Source organism: Chiloscyllium plagiosum, unplaced genomic scaffold, assembly GCF_037043375.1.
Source record: "Chiloscyllium plagiosum isolate Xiang-an unplaced genomic scaffold, Cpla_swu_hap1 HiC_scaffold_27, whole genome shotgun sequence".
In the NCBI taxonomy this organism is placed as follows: Eukaryota; Metazoa; Chordata; class Chondrichthyes; order Orectolobiformes; family Hemiscylliidae; genus Chiloscyllium; species Chiloscyllium plagiosum.
The window spans coordinates 71,895,136-71,908,987 of record NW_028270165.1 but is presented as its reverse complement, the minus strand read 5'-3'; the positions used below and the strand labels follow the sequence as shown (position 1 = coordinate 71,908,987).

The following is a 13,852-nucleotide window of genomic DNA, read 5'->3' as shown; positions in this document are numbered from 1 at the left end:
CATGCCCCCTTTGCAGGCACTGATTCAAGCCAGAGGGGGAATCCACCCTGAAACGTTCTGCACTTCAAGTCTATCTGCTGTGGGGTTTATGCAACATGCAGATCAAAAAACTGAAATTCAGCACCAGAGGCAGAGGCTCTGTGAACAGACATGGTCTTTTCCCCCAGGGTAGGGGAGTGCAAGTCAAGGTGAAGGTGAGAGGGTAAGGATTTTAAAAAGGGACCTGAGGGGCAACTATTTCACAAAGAGGGTGATGCATATATGGAACGAGCTGCTAGAGGCGGGTAGAATTACAACATTTAAAAGATATTTGGACTGGTGCTGGATTGGGAAGGTTTAGAGGGATATGGCAAAACCCGAAACATTGCTTTTCCTACTCCTCGGATACTGCCTGACCAGCTGTGCTTTTCCAGCACCACTGTAATCTAGACTTAGAGGGGTATGGGCAAAACGTTGGAAAACAGGACCAGTTCACTTGGAAAACCTGGTCGGTGCGGATGAGTTGGGCTTTAGGTCTGGCAGCATCTGTGGTGAGGAAGGGAGTCTGGTCACTTTTCATCAGAACTGTTGGCAGTTCGGAAAGAAAAGCCGTGCTTATGGCTAAATATGAGTCTGGGTGGTGGGGGAAGAGGTGAGTGGATAGGTGATGTTGGAGCTTGCCGGGGTGGGGGGGAATATGCAAAAGGGTAGCAGACTGATTATGTGACAACAAGAGCTAGGAATAAGCGGGAATGGGTGAGCTATACTAAAATCAACACATGATTTGAAGAAGGGCTCATGCCCGAAACGTCTATTCTCCTGCTCCTTGGATGGTGCCTGACCTGCTGCGCTTTTCCAGCAACATTTTCAGCTCTGATCTCCAGCATCTGCAGTCCTCACTTTCTCCCCTAAAATCAACACATGTAATGTGATGATTGCAGAGAACCTAGTCTTGAAGAAGGGTTAATACCTGAAATATTTACTTCTCCACCTCCTGATGCTGCCTGGCTTGCTGTGTTCTCCCCGCCTCCTGTGTGTCTACTAATGTGATATAGGCATAGGAGAGAATGGGTGCCTGTGCTAAAAAAAAAAACACTGTGGTTAGCACTGCTGACACACAGCACCTTGGACCCGGGTTCAATTCTAGCCTTGGGTGACTGTCTGTGTGGAGTTTGCACATTCTCCCCGTCCATGCATGGGTTTCCTCCCACAGTCTAAAGATGTACTGGTTAGGGTGGATTGGCTATGCTAAATTGCCCATAGTGTTCAGGGATGTGTATGTTAGGTACATTAGGCAGGGGTAAATGTAGGAGAAATGGGTCTGGGTGGGTTACTCTTCAGAAGGTCGGTGTGGACTTGTTGGGGCGAAGGGCCTGTTTCCACATTGTCGGGATTCTAGATTCTAGAACAACCGATGTCATAATGAGACAGGTGTGGGGTGGGTAAAAAGAACGTGGAAGGATGTAATATGACAATATCAACAGTGACAGAGCTCCAACTGCAAATCAATCTTTGGTGTTCAGGCTCTGAAGTTATTGAACTATTTAGTCCTAGAGGCTGTGGGGACATGAAGCAGAAATCGAGATGTTGTCCTTTGAATTTATGCGGAGGCTACAGCAGGCCAGCGACCGAAACGTTGGTCTGGGAACATGGTAGTGTGTCGAAGTGGCAGGCAGCGAGAAGCTTGGGGTCATTTTTGGAGTTAGAATGTAGGTGTTTGGCAAAGCAGTCGCTCAGTCAGCATTTTGTCACTCTGATGTAGAGGAGACCACATTGTGAACAGTAGACTAGATTGAATGAAGTACAGATGAATCACCTAGAAGGTATGCCATAGAGTCACACAGCACAGAAACAGACTGTTCGGTCCAACCAGTCCATGCCGACCATAATCCCAAACTAAACCTCTCCCACTTGTCTGCACTTGGCCCACATCGCTCCAAACATTTCTTATTCATTTACTTATCTAAATGCCTTTTCAATATTGCAACTGTACCCACATCAACCACTTTTTCTGGAAGTTCATTCCACACACATGTTCATTCTACACATTGTCTGTGTAAAAACAAAATTTGCCCCTTGTGTCTTTCAGAGAGAGGAGGTGAATAGGAAGGTATTAAACCACTGCGATTGCATGGGACGGTGCTGTGGGAGCTTGAGGAGATGTTGGGAATGGAGGTGGAGTGGACCAGAGTGTCCCAGAGGGAATGGTCCATGTGTAATGGTTACTAGGCAGGGGGAGGGGAATGGTCATGGCAACTCGTTGGGAGTGTCAGGAACGGCAGCTTCCAATCCGTTGGACATCGAGGTGGGTAGGTGAGGAACTGGGGGTCCTGTCATTGTTGTGAGAGTGAGAGGGAGAGGAAGGAGGGAGAGCGGATATGTGGGAACACATGTTTTATAAATTCTCAAGGATCGGGTTCGCAGGAGAGTAGTCTGACACAGACCAGGAGAAAAGAACTGAGAGACGAGTTTGCTAGAATATAAGTATTTTATTCCCCGCAGTGTCGCCTCAACCAGGTCTCGTACTTACAACGGGTCTGGTTTATACTCACTCTACATGTTACCGGAACTGGGAGCTGTCAGTTCTCGTAGAGCGGTTGCCAACAACCCACGCTCGGCGGTTAAATGTAACCCGGAGCAGACTCTACCGAACTGGGGACTTTCCCAGCTTATATACTCTTTCGAGATCTAAACATTCATGCGAACAACAGGGCAAGACTCTTTACGAGTTTCAGCTGGAACCAATTAAGCTTGCAACATCCTGGTTGACAGTATCTGTTCCTTATCAAGGCTGGTAGCATAAACACCATAAGCAACACCTTCCATTCCGGTAACATATTCATGATAAGATTCACACATGTATTGGGACATAATTTTAACCCTTTCACCACATTCCACTGATTGGCCCAATACATGTGTTACATCATGCCCATATATATTTTTTCCAACAAGCGTCTACGTACACGCCAAATATACAAGCAAGTCAGGATATTACAGCATGTTACGATCACCAGGACTCCTACCAGGATCGATGAGGGTGGGAATAGGAACTTCCCCGCAGTGGAGGACATACCACTCAACATATCCCACCAATGATGAGCTGACTCTACTTCCACTACATGGGCAGCGTGTACTACCTCCTGTCCATGTATAAAGGTAGACACTGTAACCTTGGTGACATTGGTTTGATGCTTTCGTAATATCTGCTTAAGCTCCTCGGATCGGTCCAATGCTTGCTTAAACCGATCCAGGGAAATGTTCCAAGGATTCATCAGCACTTTCCACTGCACCTTGGTAAAGTGGTGAGCACTGCTATAATTGGTTAACAGATAGGTCTGATTCTGCCATTGCCACTGATAGACATTTGAGAGGCATCCCGAGAACGGTACTGTGGGAAGCGTAGGATGTGGGTTATTGGTAGCCACACAGAGCGTGTGTGGCCCAATCTGCCACATCATGTCCCTTGGAGTTTCAACAGTCCATTCGCACAGGGCCGTTCCCTTAGTCAAGCAAGGGTCCCGATATCTGTCCATCAGTAGGCAAGTTTTTCCCTGATCAGTCTGTTCACAAGCGGACAGATCATAGGTAATATTGGTATCTGGGCTAAACCACTGCCCCTTTGTTTTCAGGAAATAGTATCCAGAAGACGTACTCACCGGTAATACATAATATTGACAGACCGTAACAGTTCGAGTTACATTCATGGTAACAAAATGCCCTCTACACATAGTTGTATTACACCATGTTTTCTCTGAATGTGTCATCATCCACAGTTTCTCGGATACATTCCATATTCCCCTCCAAGCTTGTACATTAGGGGATGTTACCGTGCGCAAGAATCGTTCTTTCTGCATCTGTGCATGCAACATGTTAATATGACAGGCAGTCCAATTTAACTGAGCTGTAATGTTCTCAAACAGTTCCTGGGTGGCACCCCAGACATCTAGTTCCCATTGCAGGGATTGTATCAATATTTTAGCTGTTTCTCCTTGAGTCATCATTACGGATGGCATCCATCTTCCAATAGTGTGTAGTCCTTGTGAGGTGGCTTGTCCCGTGTTAGAGAATTTAGTACGGGTTACCTCAGAGTCAATAGCATTAGAGATACCCATAACAGTTCCTGCACCTCCCAGCAGAGTGTCATACCATGCATGCCGCCTCCTCTTATGTTGGCATTCTGGGATAGCCGGCAGCCGCACCTGCCAGTGAACATCAGTGTGCAGTACTGCCTGGGCCATCTGCTGACAAGTTGACATAATGGGAGCCAACTGTGTGCGGTGCGCGTCAGAGACGTTAGGGCGCACCAAGATCAGCCATAACATTCGAGTCCGGTTTTGAATAACTGTTCCATTGCTGATCCAGATGTCCTCATCTCCAGTCGTGATGTTCCATCGTGTCCCGTTTGAGCTTTCACATTCACGAGCGGTTATATTCCAATGACACATATTCACCGTTGCATTCAACATCAATGTACAGTTAGGGGTTATCAAAGTTACATTTCTCCCCTTATAACATCGTACACAAGTATACATTTGACAATCACTCGTGAGATCTAAAATTGTACACCATTGATTTGCCGCGCACTTAAAATCATCTTGCTGTCGTTCCTCACTACTAATTTTCCAACCTACATTTTGTTTCGATAAGGGTACCAACGACTGAGCTGGCACACTCCTCCAGACTGATTCCCCAGGATACATAATGGTGACCAGACTGTCTTTTCCTTGGGCTATGATCTCTGCTGGTTTGGGGGGACCAGTTGTCTGGCGTACCCATACCTTGGCACCCTTAGTGTCAGTAGACCCAAATCCCCCCGTCCCACGCTCAGTAACCTTAACGGGAGCTCCCGTCTCTTCCACCGTTGTAAGGTTACATGGTTTAATAACTAATTGTGCTATTCTGCCTCCCTTCTGTATCACATAAGGTTCAGATGTGATGTTGACCGGGACTACTCCCAATTCTCCTTGGTAGTCCGCGTCAATTACTCCTGCCATTACATCAATCCCCTTTAGTGACAATCCCGATCGCGGGAGGATATGCCCATAGGTTCCAGGGGGACAAATCAATCCTAATCCGGTCTTAATCACCGTAGGTTTTTTTTGGACCAAAGTCTGTGTAGTTAACGCTCGTAAGTCCAGTCCAGCCGAAGCCGGTGTGGCCCTTACGGGAATATTAGCTTCCTTAGCAAATTTCCACATTTTAATAGGCCTGTGCCTTTGGGGTATCACACACCCGTATCATCCGATTCAAGGGCGTCACCCCGTTTCCCAATGGGCGGTTATTAATTTGCTTTACTACCCGAATCAATTGTTTCTTCCAACCTGTTAAATTATTACATCCTCCTGCCTTTCGCAGGGAGGATTTTAGAAGCCCGTTCATTCGTTCAATAAGTCCCGCAGCTTGCGGATGGTAGGGCACGTGATAAATCCACTCCACATGGTTATCATGACACCACTGCTTCACCATCCCTCCTGTGAAATGGGAGCCATTGTCACTCTGGACCTGTATGGGCAATCCATAAAATTGTTCGATCAAATCTAAACACCGTAAGGTAGCCTGTTGGTTGTTATGTCGACAGGGATGGGCTACCAAAACCCCAGACATAGTGTCCACAGCTGTACATATATGGTTACATCCTTGTGAGGAAGGTAATGGACCCACAAAGTCCATTTGCCAGCTCTGTCCCGGTCCCTCTCCCCGGTGTATATGTCCCATCATATGTTGGGGCACTCCCTGCCGTTGATGCTGACACTGCTCGCATTGATTTACTGCAGTCTTGACATCATCTACCATAAGATCTATTCCCCGATCTCGAGCCCACTGCAAGGTTCCTTGCACTCCCCAGTGTCCGGCCTTAAGGTGTGCCCATCTAGCCAAGTCCACTGAGGTGCCCCTTTGTACACTCATGGCTCGGACAATGCCGTCTACATATCGGTTATGTAAAGCTTCCGCATCATTTCGGGATGTATGAACGTCTACATGGGTAATATATATATCTAGATGTCGAGCCTTCTCCCATACATCTTCCCATAATTGTTTACCCCATACCTCCCTATTCTGAATCATCCACTGATTGGCCTGCCAAGTTGGCATCCATTGGGTCATGCCATTAACCACTGACCAGGAGTCAGAAAACAAATAAACTCCCATGACCCCCGCTTGCATGACCACCATATGTACTGCTTTTAATTCTGCCCACTGACTACTTTTCCCCTCGCCTAGTTCTTCTAGGGTTATACCTTGTTTCGGATTAAAAGCGGCAGCTTTCCATCTACGTTGTCCTGCCTTCCATTGGGCTGACCCATCTACAAACCAAGCCGTGGTTTGTTCATCCAGGGTCAGTTCATCATACCGTTTGCCCATCTTGACGGGTGATTCTTTATACTCAATCACCTCAAACTGCTTTTCCCCTTCCTCAGGGGCCTCCGCCACTTGCTCATGCAGGACTGACACTCCCTTTTGTCCAGTCCGCACTCTTTCTGACACGTACCATTTCCATTTGATAATGCTGCTCTCTTGGGCGGTTCCTATCCTGTGGGTAGTGGGGTCACTGAGTACCCACGGGAGGATAGGAATAGCTGTTCTCATGATCACTTCATGTCCAATAGTTAGAGCTTCAGTTTCCACCAAGCTCCAGTAACATGATAACAATTGTTTCTCAAAGGGGGTGTATCGTTCCCCTGCCGGGGGCAATTTCCGGGACCAAAATCCCAATTCCGCAGGAGGCTGAGCCCGCGGTAATTCATGCATAATTGCCTCCCCCTGTTCATTCCGTATGGGATTCCCTTCCCCATCTAACATTACTTCCCGCTGCACCGGGAGGCGTCTCTGGACTTGTTTTCTCCTAACTACTGGTTTAGCCTGGAGTACGGGTGGGTCATCTTCATACTGATCATCTGAATCTCCCCAAATGTTTCCATCCCAATGATCGATATCCCACCGATCCCCGTTATTTACTGGGTCCGGGGTTCGAGGGACCTTCCTTTTCTCTTTCCGTTTCTTAGCAGACAGATACATAATAGTTCGTCCTGCTAGTTCAGTTAATGCTGTCAATTCAGCCTTTAACTTCATAATTTCCTGCCTCAACATAGAGGCATCTCCCGAACTGAGTCCCTGCTCATGTTTCAGGAGGGCTAATTCTGCTTCAGCTTTTTGGCGCTTGTCTGACTGTTGTCTACAAGCCGCCGCACATGCCCACATCCTCCGCTGTACCTCAGGCAAGGGGTTCTTCGGCAGGACTGAGATCTTCTCAAGGGTGGACAGCAGCGACACTGGGGTTCCTACGCCCTCGGCTTCCCAGTTTTCCGGTCGCCCCCCACCATTTGCCCACATCCTCCGCTGTACCCCAGGCAAGGGGTTCTTCGGCAGGACTGGGATCCTCTCAAGGGTGGACAGCAGCGACACTGGGGTTCCTATGCCCTCGGCTTCCCAGTTTTCCGGTCGCCCCCCACCATTCCTCAAACAAACTGCCACGTCATGCCACGGTCCCTGCCATCCCGGGACGGTTGGGACCTCCACAGTTTGTTCTTCTGGTTTCTTAGTCCTTTTCCCAAACATTGTTCTGTATCAAAATCTCTCCCCAATTGCGATTGATCCTGCCGACTACGCCAAAATGTTTTATAAATTCTCAAGGATCGGGTTCGCAGGAGAGTAGTCTGACACAGACCAGGAGAAAAGAACTGAGAGACGAGTTTGCTAGAATATAAGTATTTTATTCCCCGCAGTGTCGCCTCAACCAGGTCTCGTACTTACAACGGGTCTGGTTTATACTCACTCTACATGTTACCGGAACTGGGAGCCGTCAGTTCTCGTAGAGCGGTTGCCAACAACCCACGCTCGGCGGTTAAACGTAACCCGGAGCAGACTCTACCGAACTGGGGACTTTCCCAGCTTATATACTCTTTCGAGATCTAAACATTCATGCGAACAACAGGGCAAGACTCTTTACGAGTTTCAGCTGGAACCAATTAAGCTTGCAACATCCTGGTTGACAGTATCTGTTCCTTATCAAGGCTGGTAGCATAAACACCATAAGCAACACCTTCCATTCCGGTAACATATTCATGATAAGATTCACACATGTATTGGGACATAATTTTAACCCTTTCACCACAACACAGCTAAGGGCCCTGTTATCCACACCACTTACATCCTCAGATGAAGAAGAATCTGCAGTGAATTTCAAGTTGATTAATGTTTCTTTCCGAGATACCTGTCATTAAAAACCCCAAAAGGCATGGTTAATAAATTTGTGGATGACATCAAAATTGATAGTATACTGGACACTGAGGAAGGACATCGAAGATTACAAAAACATCTTGGTCAATTGGGTCAATGGGCTGAGGGGTGATAGATGGAGTTTAATCGAGATAAACATGATTTATTGTATTTTGGTAAAACAAACAAGGACCTTGCGTAGTGTTGTCGAACAGAGAGACCTGGGGTTCAGGTACATTAGTCTCTGAAGTTTGCATTAGATATAGACAGGATGGTTAAGGAGGCATCTAGCACGCTTGCTTTCATTGCTCAGGCGTTTGGGGAGACGGGTTAGGACGTCATGTTGAGGTTGTACAAGATTTTCTTTTTATTCATTCACAGAATGAGGATGTTGCTGGCTGGGTCAGTAATTTATTGCCCATTCCTAATTGCCCAGAGAGCAATTGAGAGTCAACTATATTACTATAGGTCTGGAATCAAATGTAGGCCAGACCAGGTCAGGATGGAAGATTTCCTTCCCTATAGGGCATTAGTGAACCAGATGGGTTTTCCTGATAATTGGCAATGGATTTATCTCCTATACATTGGGGAGACAGGCCGCCTACTTGCGGAACGTTTCAGAGAACACCTCTGGGACACCCGCACCAACCAACCCAACCGCTCTGTGGCTGAACACTTCAACTCCCCCTCCCACTCCGCCAAGGACATGCAGGTCCTTGGCCTCCTCCATCGCCAGACCATGGCAACGCGACGCCTGAGGAAGAGCGACTCATCTTCTGCCTAGGAACCCTCCAGCCACAAGGGATGAATGCAGATTTCTCCAGCTTCCTCATTTCCCCTCCCCCCACCTTTTCTCAGTCCCAGCCCTCCGACTCAGCACCGCCTTCTTGACCTGCAATCTTCTTCACGACCTCTCCGCCCCCACCCCCTCTCCGGCCTATCACCCTCACCTTAACCTTCTTCCAACTATCGCATTCCCAACACCCCTCCCCCAAGTCCCTCCTCCCTACCTTTTATCTTAGCCTGTTTGGCACACCCTCCTCATTCTTGAAGAAGGGCTTACGCCTGACACGTCGATTCTCCTGCTCCTTGGATGCTGCCTGACCTGCTGCACTTTTCCAGCAACACATTTTTAAGCTCTGATCTCCAGCATCTGCAGTTCTCACTTTCTCCTAAGTAATGGATTTATTGTAGTCATTACGGGCAGCACGGTGGCACAGTGGTTAGCACTGTTGCCTCACAGCGCCACAGACCTGGGTTCACTTCCCGCCTCAGGCAACTGTCTGTGTGGAGTTTGCACGTTCTCCCCGTGTCTGCGGGGGTTTCCTCCCACAGTCCAAAACAAATGTGCAGGTTAGGTGAATTGACCGTGCTAAATTGCCCGTAATGTTAGGTGAAGGGGTAAATGTAGGGGGACAGGTCTGGGTGGCTTGCTTTTCGGAGTGTCGGTGTGCACTTGTTGGACCGAAGGGCCTGTTTCCACACTGTAAGTAATCTAATCTAATTAATTTCAGATATTTATTGAATTCAAATTCCACCATCTGCCATGGTGGGATTTGAACCCAAGTTCCCAGAACGTTATCTGGATCTCTGGATTAACGTTGAAGAGTGTGGTGCTGGAAAAGCACAACCGGTTAGACAGCATCCAAGGATTAGGAGGATCGACGTTTCGAGAATAAGCCCTTCATCAGGAAGGAGGCTTGTGGCCCAAGGGGGCTGGGAGTTAAATGGGAGTGGGGTAAGGTAACTGGGAATGCGATAGGTAGATGAAGGTGGGGATAAAGGTGAAGCCCTGATGAAGGGCCTATGCTCGGAACGTCGATTCTCCTGCTCCTCGGATGCTGCCTGACTGGCCGTGCTTTTCCAGCATCACACTCTTCGGCTCGGATTTCCAGCATCCGCAGCCCTCACTTTCTCCACTCTGGATTAACAGTTGAGCGATAATATCACTGGGCCTTCATCTCCTCATGTGGTACTGTGTCCAGTTCCGGGTTGCCCTGTTCTAGGAAGGTTATTATTAAGCTGGAGAGTACTCAGAAAAACTTTGCCAGAATGTGGCCAGGAGTGGAAGGCTCGAGTTACAAGGAGAGGTTGGGCCTTTTTTTTCCACACAGTTGAGTGGTGAACTTATAGAGGTTCATAAAATCATGAGGGGTGAATGGCAGGGTGATACGGTGAATGGCAGGTGTCTTTTCTCCAGGCGAGGGATTTCAAGACTCGGGGGCATATTGCTAAGGTGAAAAGGGCAAGATTTTATAAAAGGCATGAGGGGAAAGTCTTTTTACACAGAGATTAGTTCGTATGTGCATTGAACCTCCAGAGGAAGTGGTGGATGCGGGCACAGTTACAACATTTAAAAGACATTTGGGTAAGTGCATGAATAGGCAAGGTTTGTAAGGGTATGGGCCAAACGCAGACAGGTGGGGCTACTTGAGTTTGGCATTATGGTTGGCATGGACTGGTTGGACCGAAAGGTCTGTTTCTGTGCTGCATGACTGTGACAGCGATGGAGAAACTCAAGTGTCGCAGTACCTGTGGAATGAGAGGAACAGAGTTGACATTTTGAGTCCAAATTTTTTTTATTATGCACTCTTTTTGTGCTTTGACAGAGCAGACATTGACTCAAGCCTCACCCACTTTCCCCGTTGTAATCCGAGGTAACCTTCAATTGTTTTAAAAAATTCTCAAGGTCAGGTTCGTAGGAGAGTAGTCTGACACAGAACAAACGACCAAGAGGCAAGTCTGCTAGAATATGGGCATTTTATTCCCCGCAGGGTCGCCACAACCAACGGGTCTGGCTTATACTCACTCTACATGACCGGAACTGGGAGCCGTCAGTTCTCGTAGAGCGGTTGCCAACAACCCACGCTCGGCGGTTAAACGTAACCCCGGAGCAGACTCACCGAACTGGAGACTTTTCCAGCTGATATACTCTTTTCCAGATATAAACATTCATGTGAACAGCAGAGCAAGGCTAAAAAACACATTCCATTCTGGTTACATACAGATAAGAAGATTCACACGGGGAGGTGTGTAATAAGATTCACACGGGACTAAGCAACACCTCCATTCCGGTTAGATTCACACATGTATTGGGACATAATTTTTAACCGTTTCACCACATTCCACTGCTTGGCCCAATACATGTGTTACATTATGATTCACACATGTATTGGGACATAATTTTACACCACATTCCACTGCTTGGCCCAATACATGTGTTACATTATGCTTAATTCAGTTCAATTCGTTTCAGTTAATTTCAGTTCAGTCAATTCAGTGTAGTTCAATTCAGCTCAGTTCCATTTTGTTCCGTTCAATTTGATTCACTTCAGTTCCACTCAGTTCAGTTCAGTTCAATCCCATTCAATTCTGTTAACTCCGCTTCAGCTTTTTGGACATGCCCACATCCTCCGCTGTACCCCAGGCAAGGGGTTCTTCGGCAGGACTGGGATCCTCTCTCAAACAAAGTGCCACGTACATGCCCACATCCATGCCATCCCGGGACGGTCGGGACCTCCACAGTTTGTTCTTCTGGTTTCTTAGTCTTTTTCCAAAACATTGTTCTGTATCAAAATCTCTCCTCAATTGCGATTGACCCTGCTCGACTACGCCAAATGTTTTAAAAAATTCTCAAGGTCAGGTTCGTAGGAGAGTAGTCTGACACAGAACAAACGACCAAGAGGCGAGTCTGCTAGAATATGGGCATTTTATTCCCCGCAGCGTCGCCACAACCAACGGGTCTGGCTTATACTCACTCTACATGACCGGAACTGGGAGCCGTCAGTTCTCGTAGAGCGGTTGCCAACAACCCACGCTCGGCGGTTAAACGTAACCCCGGAGCAGACTCACCGAACTGGAGACTTTTCCAGCTGATATACTCTTTTCCAGATATAAACATTCATGTGAACAGCAGAGCAAGGCTAAAAAACACATTCCATTCTGGTTACATACAGATAAGAAGATTCACACGGGGAGGTGTGTAATAAGATTCACACAGGACTAAGCAACACCTCCATTCCGGTTAGATTCACACATGTATTGGGACATAATTTTTAACCGTTTCACCACACAATGCTATCCACTAGATCTCCAATTTTGGTATCATCTGCAAACTTACTACCTATACCTTCTATGTTCATACCAAATCATTTATATAAATGACGAAAAGTAATGGACCCAGCACCGATCCTGGTGGCATTCCACTGGTCACAGGCCTCCAGTCTGAAAAGCAACCTTCCACCATCACCCTCTGTCTTCTACCTTTGAGCCAGTTCTGTATCCAAATGGCTCGTTCTCCCTGTATTCCATGAGCTCTAACCTTGCTAACCAGTCTCCCATGGGGAACCTTGTCGAACGCCTTACTGAAGTCTGTATGGATCACATCCACTGCTCTATCCTCATCAATCCTCTGTTAGTTCTTCAAAAAACTCAGTCAAATCAGTGAGACATGACTTTCCACGCGCAAAGTCACGTTGACTATCTCTAATCAGTCCTTGCCTTTCCAAATACATGTACATCCTGTCCCTCAGGATTCCCTCCAACAACTTGCCCACCACTGACGTCAGCCTCCGTAGTTCCCTGGCTTGTCCTTACCACCCTTCCTTAACAATGGCACCACGTTAGCCAACCTCCAGTCTTCCACACCTCCCTGTAACTATTAATGATACAATTATCTTAGCAAGGGGCCCAGCAATCACTTCCCTAGCTTCCCAGAGTTCTAGGGTAACCTGATCAGGTCCGAGGGATTTATCCACTTTATGCATTAAGACATCCAGCACCATCTCCTCTGTAATATGGACATTTTTAAAGCTGCCACCATCTATAACCCTGCATTGTGTTTCTTCCATGTGTTTTCTCCACAGCAAACACTAATGTAAAATACTCATTTAGTACCTCCACCATCTCCTGCGGCTCCACACAAAGGCTGCATTTGTATCCTGAAACATGAAGCTGCCAGTCCTTTCCATCCCTGAGCCACGTTTCCGTAATTACTATGACATCCCAGTCCCATTCCTAACCATGCCCTGAGTTCCCTGTTAGGCCTCTTGCATTGAAGTGCACGCAGTTTATCAGTCCAGCCTTGTTCTCTGCTTTGTCCCTACCTGCTCTGACTATTTGACTTGCTTCTTTTCTCTACTGTACCATTCTCAGATTTGATGTCTTTCCTCACTATCTTCTGGGTCCTACCACCACCACCCCAATCTACTCTATCCTCCTGTTCCTACCCTCACTAAATCGTAGCACCAGGAATAGTCCAGATATTACTACCTTCAAGGACCTCCTTTTAAATTCCTGCCTAACTTTCTATATTCTCCCTATAGTCTCTCTCTTCTATAGTCTCATCCTTTTCCCTTATGTTGTTGCTTCCAATAACCTCCTGCTGGTCCCTCTCCACTTTGAGACCATTCTGCACCCTCTCTGAGACATCCTTGATCCTGGCACCAGGGAGGTAACGTACCATTCTTGTTTTTTGCTGCTGGCCACAGAAACATGTGTTTGTGCTTCTGACTAGAGAGCCCCCCTAACACAATCGATCACTTGGAATCTGGCAGACCCCTCATTCCGCTCGACCCTGTCTTGATACCAGAAACTTGGCTGTTCATGCTACATTCCCCTGAGTGTCCATCACCCCCGAAATCTTCCAAAACGTGTT

At 47.3% G+C, this 13,852-nt stretch overlaps 2 protein-coding genes across 2 annotated transcripts; both read right to left on the bottom strand.

The window, feature by feature from the left end:
- Nucleotides 1-2,858: 2,858 nt before the first annotated feature.
- On the bottom strand, nucleotides 2,859-4,091 carry LOC148144565 (uncharacterized). Its single transcript, XM_087975413.1, has one exon. The coding sequence runs from the start codon at nucleotides 4,089-4,091 to the stop codon at nucleotides 2,898-2,900; it is 1,194 nt and encodes a 397-aa protein (XP_087831539.1). The 3' UTR covers nucleotides 2,859-2,897.
- Nucleotides 4,092-5,178: 1,087 nt separating this feature from the next.
- LOC148144564 (uncharacterized) lies at nucleotides 5,179-6,921 on the bottom strand. The gene has a single exon (XM_087975412.1). The coding sequence runs from the start codon at nucleotides 6,778-6,780 to the stop codon at nucleotides 5,179-5,181; it is 1,602 nt and encodes a 533-aa protein (XP_087831538.1). The 5' UTR covers nucleotides 6,781-6,921.
- Nucleotides 6,922-13,852: the final 6,931 nt, after the last annotated feature.